We start from the raw sequence: 19,289 nt of genomic DNA, 5'->3' as shown, positions 1-19,289 counted from the left end.
TTACTTGGCAGGAGTTTTGCATGATTTCTCTACCTCCCTTTTCTTGTCTAGGCATTTTCACTTCTTATTTGGGGAGCAAGTGGCTTTTGAGGAAGGTAAAAACCAAATTCTTTGTGTATGTGCCACAGTTTTAGTCTACCCCATGATATGTTGGTTTAAAAACCCCAAAGTTAATGTGGGTAGTAATGTAAGATGGATGCGATCCGATTAAAAAAAAAAAAAATTAATGTAACACAGTGTAGGGAAATAGTGTTTCTTTAGGTATGGGCAGGAATGGTGTAGTGAAATGACAGTCAAGTTCTAGCATCCTTAGTCCTGTTAAGTAGTGTCTTCCTTGATGAATGACGGCAGTGGAATCAGATTTCAGTGTGTAGTAGTTACATTACAGACTCTTTGCCAGGACATTGATCTTGATTTTTGATACTAACAGATTTTGTTTGTCAGTAATTAGAACTGACTTCTTATGCTCCAGTCAGCAGAGCATAAACGTAGAAATAACTGTAATATTCCTTCATCTGTGAGAAAGGTCTGTGTCTTGATATTCCAAATGTTGGGGTTTTTTTTGGTTCTTTGTTTTTTGTTTGTATTCTTGCTGGGGTTTTTTTTTGGTTTTTTTTGGTTTTTTTACCTTGTGAAAAGAGTGTGTATCATTTAAAGCCATCTGTCAGAAGACTAGGAGAAGCATTCTGGGGCAGGATTTTCTTTACTGGAATATCGTTATTGACTGTGTCAGCATTCATGCTAATTAAGCCATTCAAGCTGTCTGATCTTTAATTGATATTTTGCCTGTGTAAGGATCATGTTTTAGCATGCAGATGAAAATGATGTGCTTAGTAAAAGCGTTAGGATAATCTTCTTAGACCTTCATGTTACTACAAAAGCTTTTTCTAATGAATGTTTATTCTGTTTGGCAACTGTACAGCCAGTTGAGGAGGGGGAATTAAATTTTGGGGATTCAAGTTTAAAGAGCAGTGGCTGTGCAGGGTGATATGAGAGGCTGTGTTGGCCATGGGGAGCATGGGGAGGCACAAACCCTTCCTGAACATGAGGAACGTGCAGGGATCCTGGTGCTGTGTCACAGCTGAGCCTCTCTGCTCTTGTGCTCTTGAGCAAATACCAGCCTTTATTCCAAACCTCAGCTCTGGCTGTCAGAGTGGGCAGAGCCTGGCTGAGCACACCCAGCCTGGGGCTGCAGCTGGAGGGGACAGCAGGACCTCGGAGACGCACTTTGTCCACCAGCTGACCTCGTGTGAAACTCCTCCATTTGGGTTCTTCTTCCAAAATGGGCATAATATTGCTGCTGCTGGGCAAGCAGAGTGTGTTCCTTGAAGTGCTCCTTGCCTTAGGATGACTACAGATGGCTCAACATTATTAGCTACTTTATATTCTGTATGGTATCATTAAAGTTACTGTTTTGTTTTGGTTTGGTTTTTTTTCATTCACAGTCATCTCTGTGAAAAGATCGTTCTTATTTCAACTCCTTTCTTGGCTTCCGTGTCATACTCCTATACCACTGGAGTGTCAGAGCTGTGTCTTTGAATCTGGAAGATCCCAATGTGTGTAGCCACTGGGAAAGGTAATGCTCTCCTTTTGGAAGAATAAGTGACGTAAATTCCAATGTAATAATTTTGCTTTGCTTTACTTGGCATGCTTCAAATTACTGAAGGCTTTTAGCTGAATTCAAAAACCGGTGGAAAATCAGTTTACTGCGTGGACAGGTGAGTTCATGGCTAACTAAAAGATTATTTAACAGTGGGCTGAAATGCATCTTTGCATTGGGGTTAGGATGCAAAACACTGCTACAGTAATACTAGCAATCTTACACAACCATCTGGGTACAAGAAGTGAGTAAAAATAGCTCTTTGTAATTTAGGTGAAAATAAGTTTTACATATGCAAAATATAACTAGCCATATTAGAATTTGGGCAAATTTGATTCTCTCTTATTCAGCACTCACAGGATCTGTATTAATATTCTGTGTTATATTATTTTGATGAGGTTCAAATATTTGTAACATGCAAAATGAAATTTGCCATCAATCTAGTTGGTCTGTTTGTTCATCCAATTTCACGTGAATTGCAAAATGCCACAATGTGTTTGAGAGGTTGGGCCTCAAGCTTCTGCTGAATTTCTTTCCTTGTGTAAAGGTTATGATAGGGAAAACAAACCTTCTGGTCTCATTATAACTGTCATGCCTGGAAATCATCAGCTGGTCCATGAAAATAATTTTCCCAGTTCACTTGGGGACATCAGTATTTCCTGTGCTTACCGTAAAACTGTGGTTTAGGCTTAATCATGAGGAGTTCTACTAAGCCACTGTACTTTTATTTGTGATTGTTATGGCTGAATCTTTATAAAGAAGATGCAAAGTCATATTTACTTTTCATAGAGTCTCTTTATTAAAATAAACAAATGCAACATTTTGAGGACTTTCCTTGGGAATTTCCCTGAGCTTCTTGTGTAGCATTTAGCACCTCTGCCTCAGCCGCTGTGTACAGTTCATACAACAATGTGGATATGAAATAGTCACCATATTAAATATCTGTTCAGAGTAGTCAGGCAATTGTCTACATTGTTACTGGATTCTGTCCAATATTTTGTCTGATTTGTTTACAGATTTGGTAGGTAAAGTGTTTTGAGGGGAAGCTACAATATAGTGAAAGCAAAATGGGGATGAAACCTCAAACGCACTATTTACTATTATATTATATATTATATTACATTACATTACATTACATTACATTACATTACATTACATTACATTACATTACATTATATTATATTATATTATATTATATTATATTATATTATATTATATTATATTATATTATATTATTATAATGTAATTTAAAACAAACTAATCAAAGTCTGCAGAAGGAAAAATATACCAAAAAATGCATCTAGCAAACATGCCCACTTTGTTGCATGAACTTTATTTCTTCTTGTGCTATGCCTCAGAAATGGAGCAGAGCTCCAAGTACATTTAATGTTCACGCTGCTGCCCAAAGCAGGTGACAGAGGGACAGAAGTATGAAAGGTCAAAGCCCCAGACAGAAGCTCTTGACTGCCACTGCCACTGTTGTCTCCTTTAAATAAACAATAAGCCTCAGTCAGTACTAGAGTGGTCTTTAGAAATGAACTGTGAGAAGGGGTAGAGCGTGCCCTGCCTCAGGGTAGCAGTGCAGAGCTTCAGGCGAGTGCCAGCATCCCAGTGATATTTTGTTGGGCTGGGACAGCTGGGTGCATTAGGGCTGCTTGTCTTCATGCAGGAAAAAGGGAGTAGGGTGTGTGCCCAGTGAAGCAGCAGATCAAAGCTAAGTCTTACATGAAACTCTAAAAGAAGACACATAGAGAACATCTGGCCATGGACTAGCCCTGAGAACTTCTCCTCACAGAAGGACAGAGAAGACAATTGTGGGAAGGTCTGCATTTCCTAACTCAATCTTTATTTCAGATATCCAAACTTCAGCCTCACTTTTCTGTGATTTGTCCATGGAGTTAGTTGTTGTCTTGCTCTCTACTTTATTATTTTATTTGTTTTAAAATCACTCCGAAATAATAATGAAAAAGTGAAACAACACACAACATACCCTCCATCCCCCCTTCTTTCATTTGGCACAATATATTTTAAATAAGTACATGAGACAGAATTAGCAAAACCGCAGCTGAAAGCCACTTACAGCCATCAAATCACATATGAGAAATGAAATTTTGAGACTTATCCCAGACAGTCTGAAATGTTATGGAGTTTTTATCTGTTGCAATTAAAACCTTCAGTCTTAAGGATATATCCCAAGTATCCTGATGGAGGTGGGCTGTAAGACAAAACCTGAAAGAAGCTCAGGATACAGTGGCTGATGCCAGCAAAGAGTTAAATCATCTGCATGCTGGGTGTGCAGACAGAGAATTTAACAGGAACTTGAAAAACAGAGCTACAGAAAGTACAGCAGTGCTCAGGGAAGAAGCAAGTGCTTTTCCAGGATCCTGTAGGGTGGCGTTTATTCACTTGTTGTTTGACATACACGCTCACATCGGGGCTCAAAATATCTGCGTTCAAGAGGTTTTACGAGAACCTTTCATAACCCTGACTCTCTCCTCATGGAGGGAAATGAGCTCCTTTGGTCCAGAGAGCGCCTGCTTTGAATTCTGTGCACAGACATTCGAAACTTTCCATGCTGTTCGTTCCTCTCTCTGGCCCAAGAGTGCGCTGTCCTGAGGATTCGCACATCTCGGTGTGGCTTTGGTGTCAGTCGGTGCTTTCAGTGTCCTGCACTTTTATTTTCCCTTGGGGAGCCCTTAAGCCTTAAAACACGTCCGGGAGGGCGGGGAGAGCAGCGGGAGCCCCGGCAGAGCCCGCCCGGTTCGGGCATTGTGGCATCACCGTGCGCGTCCGTGGCAACCGTGGAGTTCCCGGCTGTGGCTCCGCGTTTGTCGCAGCTGGTCCCAGCCCTGCAGTCGCTGCGGTGCCGGGAGCCGCTGCCCTGCGAGCGTCGCAGCTCGTCATGCTGGAGGAGGAGCAGCATCGCCACCGCTCCAGGCACCGCCGGCAGACTGTCCGGTGAGTTCTGCGCTTCCGCTGCCCGTTTGTTGATGCTCCAGGCTTTGCCTGCTTTCACTTAGCTGCGCTTCGACTTTTTAAGATCGCGTTTGCCTTTATTCTTGGGTGGTGTCTGTCACCTTCACATGTCGTGGCACCTTCAAATGTCTTCGTTCCAGCCCCTGCCATGGGCTCTGCTCGCCCAGGTTGCTGCTCCCAGCCGTGTCCAGCCTGATCTTGGACACTTGCAGGGATGGGACAGCCGCAGCCGCTCCTGAACAACCTATGCCAGGGCCTCACCACCCTCAATGAGGAGAGTTTCTTCCTCATATCTATTCTAAATCAGTGGTCTGCTCTGAAGTATTCAGCATATATTCAGAAGCTTGCAAGAAGAAACTGATACAAGTTTTTTATGACACATCAGACACAATTCCCCCAGCAAAAACTTTCTTTGCTGTTTTGTTTAATTATGGAACTGCCATAAGCCGTTCCATGGCACTGGAATTTTTTTTCTGGATGAAATAGCATGCTTTTTAAATTTATGCCTATGTGTGGTAGTAAGCTAATGAGAGTTTGGTGTAACTTGCAAAAATAAGGAGACTAGTGTTACAAAAAGACTAATTTCTTAGTTCTCAAGGCTACATCAATGCAAAACTGCTGTGCAATTTCTGACAGCCTTAGCAGCCTTTAACACAGCAAGTGTTCTATTAGACAGGTAACATGGTGTATTTGAGCTACTTAAAAAATCATAGTACTATCATTTATCTCCCTTAGAAGTGGTTTGAAGAGAAGCAGAGTTTGCAATCACTTAGGAGAATGTAGCTCAATCTACACAAACATAACATAAAATAACAAAATTATTGGTGTTCTGAAAACTCTGACAGTGAATAGTCTCCTCTCTATATATATGTATTTATTTCTCTACAATATTCAGGCTTGGAGGACTGGCAAGTACAATTCTGTTTTATAAAGCTCCCATCAAATTGCAGTTGTGGTAATTGCTCAAGTGACGTGGCAGTGACACTGTGTAATTGTTCAAGAGTGGTTAAAAGTTTAATATTTTAGAGGGTTGACAAATAAAGTAAAGCCTATCTGTGCTAGAGGCCGTAATGATTTTATGATATGGAAGAGACTAATCTTTGATGCTCATCAAGTCAAAGAATATATGGTTGACTATGTTCTTAATTCCCCACAGTTTATAGACTTCATAAGCTGTATATTCACCACCATGACTTCACAGACTTCAATCAACATCACTTGTGGGGAAGCTAATCGGTGAGGTGCAGTTCTGGATTTTTATGTCTAGCAGATTGTTTCCTGCTTTTGTGGCTTCTTTATTTTCTAGATGCCTGAAATGATGCAATTCAGGAGGGAACCAGATATGCTGTATACATGCAAGCTGTCATAGAGCCATCAGGAGGCAGAGAGAGTTTCTGCCAGCACATAGGAATACTGCCCAGGAGGCACAGGAGGTTTCCACATTAATTGAAGGTGGTAGAGCTTGGCTTTGAGTCTTACCATGACCCCTGTGTTTTATAACTTAATAGGAGTTTGATCTTTGTCACAAACTATTTGTCTCTCTTTAGTCTGTACAAAACTGCCAGTTCCATAGGAACAGCCAAATTGCACAAATACGGACTTTGGCTAGAAAATCAGACTGCAGTCTGCTCCTTCAGCTGCAGAAATTTAGCAAAATGACACTGCTAGGTGAAAGAACATTTCTCTCTCTTGCAAAATTACTCTACATTTTCTGCCAGCTGTGGAAACGAAGGCAGTGTAAAGGTGGATTTGTGACAATGTTGAGTGTTACCATCAGACTTGTGAACACTGAGAATTTGAGTTTTGAACTACAAAATCTCTTCTGCAGTGTAGAAATCAAGATCTCCTTCACCTGCTCATATGCTTCCTTGAAGATTCTTAAAGTCCTGCTAAAAACGATGTCTTAGATAGAAACAGTGTGGGTAAAAAACATGTTTTAGCTCAAAACCAAGGGTTGATGAACTAGTAGTACATGAAAATAGAATTTGAAAACATTCTCTGAAATTTGAGAGACATTAAATTGTTCATGCTTTGAAACTTTCCACACTTTTGTGGGGTGTTTTCTTTGAATCTTCAGAGAGCTTTATGGTTGTAGCACTTCTAGTTGTTACATGAAGATGAAAGTAAAAATCTCCAGGTGGAAGTAGGAAGCCTTCATAAGGTACTGCTTTTATTGGCCATGCTGTGATAATTAAAGAAAGTATCACAGAAACAAAAATTCTTAAGGCTAGTTTCTATAGTATTTGAAAATGTTTAGGTAGATAAGCAAAATGAAGTCGTTAACATAATAATAGTTCAGCCATTCTGTCACTAGTTAGTTGGGTTTTTTTCCCCTTCATTTATTTATTTTTGTTAGCTTGGTTCTTTTAAAATTCTATATGCAAAAAAATAGGGTTTTCTGATATATGTTTTTAAGTTTCCACCGACTACATTATGAGTTCAGAAGTTGTTCATAAAATGCTACTTCAAAAAGATGTCTAATGTTTTTTTTTTCAGTACATTATATAATAATCTCTGTTTTAGTGCTCTAATTTTAATTTTTCATTTCCATAGCATCCTTAATTTGCTAATTCCTGTGGTGCCATATAATTTTGCAGCTAAAAACCTGAAATTTTATCTTTTAATAGTAGTAATGTCTTTAAAGTCAAGACTTGTAAGTTACCAATCCCCTCCTTGATGGCATTTGTGTCTTTTTAGCCAGTCAAAGAAAAAAAAAACATGAGCAAACCTGTCATTTTGGTAATGAAAAATGTTTATTGTGCCTATACATAAATGTAGAAGAAAAGTGGTAATTTTTTTATTTAGAAGGATCTATTTATTAAATGGCAGTACAATATCATTTCTGTAAAAAATACTTGATGTTGACAAAGGTACGGTTCTTTAGTATTTACATTTCTGTATTATATGATACCAATTTAGTGCTTAATTCATATTTCTTTTATCAGTGTATTTCACATTTATTGCCCACAAACTCTTGCAGTTTTGTGTGGAGGAAACAGTTACTGCAGTCTTTCTTACATACTTAAAATATTATGAAAACCAACATATATCAACTAATATGAACACTGATTTTCAAGTACTGAAATAACTTCAAAGTTGTCCAGTTTGAAATTAAAATAATTTCACTTAAAGATATTTCACTAGTTAATAAATGTGTTTTTAATATGCATACATTCATCTATGTGTATATGTTTATGTGTATCTGTACATATTTATGTATGTGTATATATATACAAATTTGTATATTTGATATTTGGATTTCTCACTTAATATACAGAAACTTGGTTTTGACTCTTTTATTGCTGTTTGGGGTGCTTGAAGGCTGATGCTGCTCATTTCCAAGTAGATTTTGTTATAGCTGAAATAGTTGTGGAAATTAAGATAGAACAGAGTAATTGGAGGAAGCAAACCTTTAATTTGTCTTGTGTTTGTAATCAGTTGCATGTCTGTAGTTTGAATGTGTGTATCTCTGAAGACAAAGTATGCAAAAGGGAGGTTTTTTCTACATCTATGAATTTGTTTCATAACTGAGATGGTTTTGAGATGGTAACTCATGTTAAAAAAATGAGACTTACCATGGAGACAAAGAGCTTGCCAGTTCTTTTAACTTGCATTATCGGAATGCTGTTTTTAAGCCTCCTGGAAGTTAATGATCAAAAATTATGGAAGTTCATTATTGAAAACAAATACAGAAAAGGATAATGAGCACATTATGCTGAAATCAGTTTTTTTAATGCAAAGTGTATTTCTCTTTCAAGTTCCTGCTGTCATATCTTTCATACCTTGCAAAAGAAGCAATTCTGTATAGTCCTTTCTTCAAAGAGCAATAGCAGATGCAAATGGCACAAAAGTAATATTATTTATGTGAATGTTTAAATCTCGGGGCCCATGCTTGGGTAATTGAAGTAAAGTGCCTTTGAATTTTTAAAGGAATACTCATTTTAAAGGAAAACACATTTTTCAGATCGGGCACTGATATGCAAGGATCTCCTCAGGGCAGAAATCAATCCGAAAGGGATCTCATTGAAGATTTGAATAGGAATGTGCAGGCACTTGAGGCAAAATACTTGGAATTCACCAGTCAAGACAGTGAAGATGTAAGGACTTTTTTTGTTTGCTTTCTTGCTTACTTGATTGCTTTTACCCTTGAAATAAATGTAATTTATTTCCTTAAATGCAATTGGTTCCTCTCATCGAGAGAATCAAAATCACCGTCACTAGTTGGAAAATAACAAAGCAGCAGCACTGTACAGATCTCTCATGCCTGTCTGTAGGAACTGATATAACTTTTAGTGTCATTGCTGATAGTTGAAGGTGTGTGTAAGAAACTTGAGCACTACACAACAGCAGAGTCATGCAGAGGAATATTTTGCACCCAGCCTTGGAATTCTCAATGTAAGACATGGTTTGTTGGATTGAATGTTTTAATCCTGGTACTTCCAGGGATCCATTTTAGAGAATCATCCCACCATTGATGGAGCAAATCAAATTGAAGATTTGAGAAGGAATGTCCAGGCACTTGACTCAAAATACTTGGAATTCACCAGTCAAGACAGTGAAGATGTAAGGACTTTTTTTGTTTGCTTTCTTGCTTACTTGATTGCTTTTACCCTTGAAATAAATGTAATTTATTTCCTTAAATGCAATTGGTTCCTCTCATCGAGAGAATCAAAATCACCGTCACTAGTTGCAAAATAACAAAGCAGCAGCACTGTACAGATCTCTCATGCCTGTCTGTAGGAACTGATATAACTTTTAGTGTCATTGCTGATAGTTGAAGGTGTGTGTAAGAAACTTGAGCACTACACAACAGCAGAGTCATGCAGAGGAATATTTTGCACCCAGTCTTGGAATTCTCAATGTAAGACATGGTTTGTTGGATTGAGTGTTTTAATCCTGGTAATTCCAGGGATCCATTTTAGAGAATCATCCCACCATTGATGGAGCAACAGGAGCACAACAAGAACAAATCATTGTGTAAGAAGCAGGAATCTCTAAAAAATAGATATGGAATAACAAACTTGGTTTATTGGCTGCATTTAATCTAAAACAGATGAATGAGCACCCACAGCAGCTGCCCCTAACAAACTGCTAAGAGCAGAATTCTTACTTGCAGCAGTGATCATAAATAAAACTAAAGAAAATTTCAACAAAATATTTTCTTAGTGCTACTTCATTTAGGTACTAGTTTGCCACAAGAGCATCAGGCAGAATCTTTTTAATGGGGTTAAATAATTTCCCATTAATGGTGCTCCTATTAATAAGGATACTGCTGCTTTGTAGATGTTCTGAAGAAATGCATATTTGACTATCCACCTTCTTGCATTCAAATGGCTTGAATGTGGTAATTTCTAGCAGCAGTGACTAGACTATCTTTCGTACACCGGATCAGAACCTTTTTTGAAGTGTATTCTCTGTTTTGTTTGTAGTGTTTAATAGCATTCTGCTTGGCTGCTGAACATCATTGGATGGAAGTTTGTGTTTCCATAATTAGTTACTAGGTGTCTGATAATCTAGAATCCCAACATGACTGTTTTTCTAGTTGTTAAATAAGTTATCAGAAAATTGACTGTAGAATTCAACTGTAACTTTTGTTGTCTTAAGGCAGAAGTATCTTTGAGAGAAGGGTATGTTTAAGGTACATGAAAATGATATAAGAAGAGGATCAGTTTGCATTTTCAAAAAAGCATCCAAAATTCTAAGTTTCAAGATTGTATTTCAAATTCAGACATGACACTACGACAGCTGTGAATGCAATTTCTGAAATATTTTTTTTCTAGATGTCTCACTATGAAGAAGATTTAATGAAATTAATGTTAGAACTCGAGAGAGGAGAGGCTCTTCGTGGAGTTCTGGAGAGTAAAATGTCCTTTGCTAGAAAAGATGCTCAGGTGCGGATGTATTCTGCAGAGAACGAGATATGTGATGCAAAAGCCAAACTTCGGGAACTGCAAGGTAAGTTTAAAAAAGACGGAAACACATGGACCAGAGGCTACATCAGTCCCATGTCATTCAAACAAGCAGAGATTGCACAAAGTTTTATGGCTTCTACCCTTTTTTTGAAGCCTTTAACTTTCCCATGTCTTACTCATCTGCTTTTGTAAGCTCCTAAGAGTTTACAGAGCCCTTGCTGCCTCACATGAATTAAATATAATCTGCAAGACCTATCAATGCCTCATTTTGCCCTTGCTCCGTACCTGCTGTTACTCCTTCCTTCAGTGTGTACAGAATTGGAATTAAGGGGTCCCTCTCTACATCCTGCTTATCACTATGTCCAGCAGTTCTTCCTTTTTCATTTCAGGGGGGAAAACAAATCAAATCTAGTTCTGCTTATTTGTTTACCTTTTCCAAAAACTTTCTTTCCCCTCAGGAGTTCTTATTGTACTACTTTTTTCTCTTATCTTTTAACGTATTTCTAGTTTTAACTGTTTTTATCTGGCCTCTTCATGTCATCTTTGCTTTTCTTTTTATACATATAATTTGTATTATGCATTTAGTGTATTATATGTGTATATGTATATGTATATATATTACATGTGTATTGTGTATTCAGTATGTGGAAAGGAAGGGGTTTACCTAGACTTTTTTCCCCCCCTACTAGTTCTGCATTCAGAAATTCAAATTTTCTTAGTCCTTTTCAAGCTGTGAGAGATTTCTCACACTTTAAAGCTGGGGTGATGCATTTATTATTATCTATGTAAGTATAATACTCTTTACATTTAGTAGAGGAGGCGTAGTTGTAAAACTTTGCTGTTCACTGAAAAGACTGGAGCACTCCTGGAGATTGTAACCTTACAAGGATGGAAGGAGACTCTGAAACTTGCAAGTGCACCTTATACTGCCCATTTATTTATTTATTTATTTTTTAATAATAGGAAATCTGCACTTTCACTCATTTGGAGAACACACAAGTTACAAAAATCTTCTTACCTGATTTTAATCAACTGGCTGTCACTTGCCAACATTATTGCATAGCTAAGGAATGCAGGTCTCCTGGTAGAAATGCTCTCCTTATCATGTGGCTTTCCTTACACAAGTCATACCTGTAACCAAACAGTATAAATCACACAGTTTAAAATAATACCAATACAAAACTTATATTCTAAATCCCATTAAGTAACTTAGGACAAGATGCTCAGAAACACAGTCGTTCAACCCCACACTTGCTATTTGGCAAAGAAAGTGCCTTTTCTATGCAAGAATTGTTTGTTACTCAGTATTCTAGCTATGGGAACTTTTAACTTGTCAGACTGTTGTAACATATTTGAATATTACAGTGATTTAATTAAAATGTGGCCTGTAACATTATGCCTGACTAATATTTGAAGAGTATGAAGTGTTGATTTCAATTGATGGTGAAACGTAAAGGACTCCCTTCAGTGGCTAACATGGCATGTGTTCCCTAATTAGAGTGAAAGGGAGAATAAATTTGTTTAAAAACACACCCTAGCAACACTAATGATAAGGGGTAAAACATCTTTGTAGCACTTTGTAGCACAAAAAATATTTGTAGCACTTCAAATAAAGTGCTGTTGTTTTCCACCATCTCCAAGGGCAGGATACTTGTTGTAATGCCCTTTGCCTACCAAAGATTAATATCTGAAATCAGGTGCCCTGTGTTTCAAATAAGCACTTAAGACAAGAACCATACAGTCATGAGTCATGTGAGAGGGATTTAACAGCAGATGTAATTTCTCTATTGATTTATTTTTTTATTCTTCTATTTTATTCCAGCACGCAGGAGTGATCCTAGACAGCAAACTTTTACATATGGATCAGAAGGTTAGTTTGGCCAGAGCTATAGTCCATATTTCCCAAAAATGGTAGCAGAAGGTGACCTAAGCATTGAGGAACTGCACCATGGAACCAACACTGGGTCTGGAATGGAGTTAACCTCTGGTGTGTGTCCTGGTTTGAAAGGACAGGTGTCTGCCAGTAAGGGCAGAAGTTTCCCTTTGGAATAGAGACTTTGGTTCCACTCCCCTCCCCCAAGTATTATGATTGTTTGAATCAAGGACTCTGAGGCAGAGATAAGGGGGGTGGGAATAACAGCTCTTTTACTAATATATCTAACTATACAAACAGAAAACAATAACAGTTAAAATTGCTAACAGAACGAAATAGGTAACTCGGTGTCAGTCCCTTTAGATGCAAGCACGCTGTCTCTGTGCTTAGTCCAGAGCCCGGATCTGCCAAAAGGCAAGCGGGAAACGGAGGCAGGAGGGAGGGGGGAGGGGCAGCAGCGGCCACGCCGGTCCCGGGCGGAAACGGGCTGGAGCGGCGGCTCCTCGCTCACCGTGTGTGTCCGGGTGATCAGCTGTGTCCGCAGAGGCAGGAGGCTGGAACGGGGCAGATGCAGGGCAGGTGATCGCAGAGGGTCTGGCTCTGCTGTGCTCGGCCGCGTGGCTGAAGATCCCGGGCATCCTCCTCCCAGCTCGCCAGAAACGCGAGTGCCCTCCCGGAAGCCTCAGAGGCCCCTCCAGGGCCGTCCCCACCCACCCCTTTGTCTGGACCCATCAGGGACCCTGGGTGTAACCCGGCCAGCTCCATTGGCATGATAATGGGAAAAAATTCTTTCACCTGACACAGTAACAGAAAAACACTCAACCCCCAACAGTGTGTCACCCTAGAAACCTATACTGTGTCTGGAACCAACACAGCCTTCCCTTCCAACCATAACTATGTCAGTTCTGTGCAATTCCATAGTTTGAAGCATTTTCTTCCACTGAAGTAAATTTACTTTCTCCGACAAATCCAATTGGTTTTAATTTCTGTGCACTTTGTTGTTTTTCAAATTTACTTTCTCTGAACAGCATCCTTTTGGAATCCATTTGTACCCCAAGGAATGAGTACACCTTGTAGTCCTGCTCCTCGTGGTAAGTGTCCTTTTCAAGCAGTTAGAGTCACTTGGATATGGGTTCCTAGGCAGCATCTCCCTTCATGCTGCACAGCTTCTGTAGGCAAATAACAACAGGAGTTAAGTGCAAAGATCATGGAATAATAAAGTAAGTACTATCAGAAACGTTCTGAGACTTGTTTCAGAGGAGAAAGGAGGTGGTGAAAGCTAACACAGGGATGAAAAGTTTTGTCAGGGTGACAGTTAAATTACTTTGTTAGCAGTTACAATGATGAGGAGTAAAAGATGTGCGTAAATATTTGTAGCTCTTCAAATAAAGTGCTTTTGTTTTCCAACACTTCTAAGGCAGGATACTTGTGCTAATGTCCTTTATCTGAGAAAGATTAATACCTATAATCAGGCACCATGTGTTTCAAACAAGCACTTAAGACGAGAAGCAACCAGTTATAAGTTTTTCACATATGTGCCTTTGTGAGAGGTATTTAACAGTAAATGTAGATTCTGTCTTGATTTGGTTTTTATTCTTTTTTTTATTCCAGTACACTGGGGACAGCCTAGACACGGAACCTACATTGTGTCTGGAACTGACACAGCCTCTGGTATGGCATCCTACAGAACCTACACTGTGTCTGGAACCAACATAGCCTTCCCTTCCAACCATAACTATTTCAGTTCTTTGCATTTCCTTTCTTTTAATATTTACATTCTCTGAATTTCATTTACTTTCTCCGGCAGAATCTCTTCCAAGTTACTTCATACCCCGAGGAGTCAACACTCCTCTTCGTCCTGATGGTAAGTCTGCTTTTCAGGCAGTTTTAGTCACTTAGATGTGGGTTCATAGCCAGCATCTCCCTTCATGCTGCACAGTTGCTCTAGGCAAGCAACAACAATAACTATTTGCAAAGGTAATGCACTAATAAAATTTCTGCTAACAGAAATGTTCTGAGACATTTTTTGGAGAAGAAGGGAGGTGGTGAAAGCTAACACAGGCATGAAAATTTTTGTCAGGGCGACTGTTAAATTAGTTTGTTCACTGGATTAAAAAAATACACCCTAGCAGCTATAATGATGAGAAGTAAAAGATGTGTGTAAATATTTGTAGCACTTCAAATAAAGTGCTGTTGTTTTCCAACACTTCCTAGGGCAGAATGCTTGTGTTATTGTCCTTCATCAAAGAAAGATTAATGTCTATAATCAGTTGCTGTTTGCTTCAAATAAGCACCTAGGACAAGAAGCAAACAGTTACAAGTACTTCACATAAATACCACTGTGAGAGGTATTTAACAGCAAATGTAGATACTCTCTTGTACTTTCTTGTTTTTCAGTTCCAGCAAGCTGGACAGAGCTTAGTGATGAAGTTTTTACCCCTGCGAGACCAATTAGTGATGAAGTTTTCACCCCTCCGAGAGAGCTTGGTGATGAAGTTTTTACCCCTCCGAGAGAGATTAGTGATGAAGTTTTTACCCCAGGTGGGAGAGGTGAAGATTTTACCAGCGGGTCAAAAAGTGGCTTTGACCGAAGTTACAGCCGACATTTCGGGCCACTGCAACCTCTAGCCAACCGAACCGCTGATCGGATGTACTACACAAGAAGCGACTCTGACTTACAGGACTCTCTTTGGGTGTATCACCAACCTAACATGATTAGAATCTCCACCCCCAGAGACAGGAATGGCAGAACTTACTGTGTACAACAACCAACAACGAGCATGTATGTCCAGGTCAGCCCAACCGGAATCGAAACCATCTCATGGCTGGATGATTCCTCCCGTCTTAGGTCATTAAGTCCTTTTACCATGTCCAGTTCCGCCTGGGAAAGGCTTAGAGCTCCAGTTGGTACTCCAGTTCATTCTCCTGCTCCAGTCAACACATCCTTCAGGAACAGACCACGCAGATCCCTTTCTTTGCCTCCATTCAGATCTGTCAGCCAGCATATCTAATCCAACACCAGAAGTACTCAGGAAATGTAGTTATCGCACTCTTGGCTGTGAAAGTTTTCTTAAAGAATATCCCAGCTTCTCTTCAGAAAGAAAAAGCTCTAGAAATGTAAAAAGAGCTAATTAAAGTACAGCTTCACCTACCTTTGTATTGTAGTTCAGTGTATATTTTTGCCTGTAATTTCATATTCTTATGAAAATGTGCATTCATATTTTCACATTTCTCTGTTTCTAATTATTCATATACCAAAACAATTTTAAACTATTATTTATTGCATTTGGGTAGTTTTCCTCACTCTTAAAAAAAAAAAATTCCCAAAGCCCTTTTAGTCTCTGTCTCTCAAAGTTGTTTCATACGTCTCTATGGCAGCAGCCTTGCTGATCTTTCTGCTTTTTTAGTTGAGCAAGACTCTCATCCAGGCAAACAGACTGCACTTGCTAATACATAATCATTTGGCAGGAGCTCTATTGATTTCTAGTAGCAGCTGGAGTCCTTTATCTCCACAGGATGTTTTGGCTTTCCCACACTTTAGTGGGTTTTGGCTGCAAACCCCATTGCCTTTGCTTTCTTATCTACAAGTACCATGGCCAGGCAAAAGCTGCCCAGTGGGCCATATTCCAAAGGCAGTTTGGTCTGGAGTTTGTGAATGAAGGAGAATTATCCAATCCCAAACCATATAAAAAAAATCATAAAAGACAACTTCTCATACTTAGAAACAACTGACAATTCAGAAGTGAATGTAGAGCTTATTCACACAGTGAAAAGGAAGAGAATGTTCCAATGGAGCTGTGATTAACAGAATTTTTGTTCTGACTCCCTCTAATAGCTGGCACTGGAGAAAGCCATGTCCCTGGAAGTGTCAGTGTCTTCTGTCTGCCATAAATTGTTTTGCTGCAGCAATCAGAGGACTCAGGTTAGAGAGAGGCCTCCCAGTGTGAGGAAACCACACACGTTGGGACTACAAGGGTCTCAAGTATGTCCTTTGTACTACTTTGGAAAAAATAATCTGCTTATTCACAGCCACTGAAATGAGTATAAGTTTATTAGAATATCAAGTTTGTGTCTAGAAATCATGAGTTTATTAATGAGTTTGAGGAAGGAGTGTTAAAGGCAAGCTGAGGGGACAAGAGAGGTATAAAAACTTAGGGACAAGAATACAAGACTGTGCACACTTTAGGGTTTCCTTGCTTTATAACAAAGCTGAACATGAACTTTAAAATGTTCTGTGCTGTGTAGATTCAACTCTGTTCTAATAAAGCTCTGAATATCAGGTATTTGTTTTGTTAGGAGCTACTGATACCTCCAAAAACCAAGTTGGAATCTCCAACAATTCATATGTGGATATAATTACTTGACAAGATTATACTTTGGAGTCTAAAGCTCTATATTAGGACATTTCTGGAAAAGTATTCAGAGAAGCATCCAAAGAATTGTATTCTGCTCCCTTCTCTAATGTATACATATATGTAATTTAATAACTTCCTTTTCAAAGCCTATTTATTTTACCTAAATTAGTTAATTTATCTTACATATATTAAGTTATGGCTCTATTTCCAGGTGTATTTTTCCTCATGAAAGAAATCAATAGTTCTGCTGGAGTCCCAGCTTTTTAAATCATTGTAGTTTTTATTCAATTTATTGTGTATTAGGTTGAAAACTTGCTTAGCTGGCAGCTTGCAAAAAAAATCTGTCTGGTTTCCAGTGCTGGGATACCTCATTATAAAACAACAATAAGTATCACAGTGTAATAAGCAAGTCTTCCAGAATGGCAGGCAAATTCAGAAAGCTGAAGTGATTGTAGTCAAGAAATCTATGAAGTTTAGCAACGGATAATCATCTTTTCACAACAGGGATATATTTTCTATGAAGTTTTCCTGTACAGAAACCTTTAGCTCCTGTAGCTGGAGTGGCATTACCAAGTGCCACAATCTTTTTTTGAGTGATCCTCACATGCCTGACAAATTCTGCAAGCTATTTGCAAACTAGAGAAATTATGATTTCTTCCTATCAGTAATATCAAGATGGTCAGCAAAAGAAAGCAGTTCTACTGAAAGCCTCTGTGCCATTACCACCAGAAGCGCCATGTAAAACAAAAGGATGTTTAACGGCATGAGAGACTGGAAAGCTGGAGAAGAAATTCTGCAGGAACACCAGACTCTGGCATCCTGCTGGAAATATTACTTTACTCCATGGAATTTTCGGATGAGTTTGCTCACAGCGTTTCCTGTTTTACTCCCTAAGCTACATAAACACGCCATACAAAATGCTGTGGGCTGGGTGAACGGTGGGTCAATAGCTGCAAAGCCGCGGTGCCCCTTTCTGTGGCTGTGCCAGCAGCGCAGGCGGGTGACACGTCAGCGCCACCAGCGCGCTGTGATCGCGGCACCACCCGCCAGCTCCGCAGAATGGGAACGCTGTCCAGGCCGGACAAGCTTGGCAAGAGCTGCACACCTGCAGCAGCTGTCACTGCTAGAAGACACAGCCCCTGGTGCGCCAAATGGATAAACACGTCACATCCCCAACAGCAGCTTTGGAACAAGTTGTTTTCATCTGTCCTGGTGTGCACTGGCTCTGGGTCACAAATTGTCATCACTTGGAGCACCCTCGCTTTTGTACTTGCTACTTTTTTTCTGGCATGTGCAGCTGTCTTGTGACATCCCTGAATGCCATCTTATGCTGACTATTATCTGTACTTTACAGGGGAAAATATACATATGCATAAATAGATACTTATCTGCTGGAGAAATGCTTATGAAATAGTTGCACATTATATTTTTCTGTAACTCCAGTGCTTACCAACAGTGTAAGCAGGCTTGTGTTTCAGCACTGTTTGCAGTGTGACCCACCCATCTCTGCAGGAAGGGGAACAGATATGCAAATACATTCCCATACTTATATCTCACTCTGGAGATACAGGAGCAGAATTTTGCGTTCATTTCTCTGAGATACTTCCTGTCAGTCGATGTAAGTGTGGTCTCAATTAAGAATGAACCCAGTGGGAATTTAGCCAGTAATGAAAGGAGGCTTTGGTTCTTGCCATTGGACCTGAGGCCTCAGGAATACATACCGAGTCTGAGCTGTTTATTGCAGCCTTGAAACACAGTAATACCAAGATTGGTCCTTCTTAAAAAAATATGTGCAGCTTATTCTATACATTAAAGGAAGTTAGCTTCCAGCCTGTCAGCAAAACTGCAGACAATCTGAGAGTGAAGCTTTCTTGACATTTCAGAAGAAAAAATTTGCAGGAAACGTAATTGAACGCCAAAGAGTCAGGTGCAAACCACTGGAGATATTTAAATTTAAGAAAGTGGGGCATCAGGACTGAGATAATCTGGGATAAACCCAGTGAAACTTCAACTGAGGAGCTTCCAGAGGGAGAGATGATATATTTGTGCTTGTTAGCCCTTGGAGGTGTCTTACCTCTGAGCTATTTGCTCTATAAAGCTTTTTGACAGACCTAAATTTAGGCACCTGTGTAGACAAAGTGAAAGCTTTTGAGAAGTGTTTATAGACACAAAACAACAGATGGAGCAAGATGTGAAGAAAGCAGTATGAATCCAGAATGACAGCAGACCTAGGTGGAAGAGAGTATCTCTGTTATTTCCTTTTGCATTGTTGCCATAAATTATGTTTCTATAAACATCCATTGTCAGTTTTATATTTTACTCATGTGTTTAGCTCTAAAGAATGGCCAACATCCTGCTCTCTGAAAACATTTGCTTTTATTGCTCATTGGCTTTTTTAAAGATAGGATTTGTTTGTAGTCTGAAGTGACAAACATGTCAGGAGCAATGCCATTTACCCTAAAAATCCTGGTGTATGGTTTCCTTTTAGGAGAAACAGACTAGTCAAAAATCTGCTGCGGTTCCAGTGTGGAAAATGAACTGTAGAAGCACTGAAGCCTTTCAAGATCTAATCC

The 19,289-nt window shown here is 39.3% G+C and overlaps 1 protein-coding gene across 3 annotated transcripts in view; it reads left to right on the top strand.

The window, feature by feature from the left end:
- The window catches only part of LOC306814918 (coiled-coil domain-containing protein 171-like), an 84,513-nt gene extending 70,168 nt beyond the window's left edge, over positions 1-14,345 (top strand). For 2 of the 3 annotated variants that reach the window (XM_079331433.1, XM_079331434.1), the window contains exons 3-4: positions 10,357-10,531; positions 13,973-14,345. In XM_079331433.1, the coding sequence (XP_079187559.1) occupies positions 10,357-10,531; positions 13,973-14,145 (348 nt within the window). In that variant the 3' untranslated portion in view covers positions 14,146-14,345. Of the gene's footprint in view, positions 1-10,356; positions 10,532-12,310; positions 12,415-13,972 lie in introns of those variants that run through there. The other variant, XM_079331435.1, reaches the window with a different exon arrangement.
- The last annotated feature ends 4,944 nt before the right edge of the window (positions 14,346-19,289 follow it).

This window comes from Erithacus rubecula (assembly GCF_903797595.1).
Source record: "Erithacus rubecula genome assembly, contig: SUPER_Z_unloc_3, whole genome shotgun sequence".
Classification (NCBI taxonomy): Eukaryota; Metazoa; Chordata; class Aves; order Passeriformes; family Muscicapidae; genus Erithacus; species Erithacus rubecula.
Note: the sequence above shows the minus strand (reverse complement) of the source record. Positions and strands in the feature narration are given on the sequence as shown.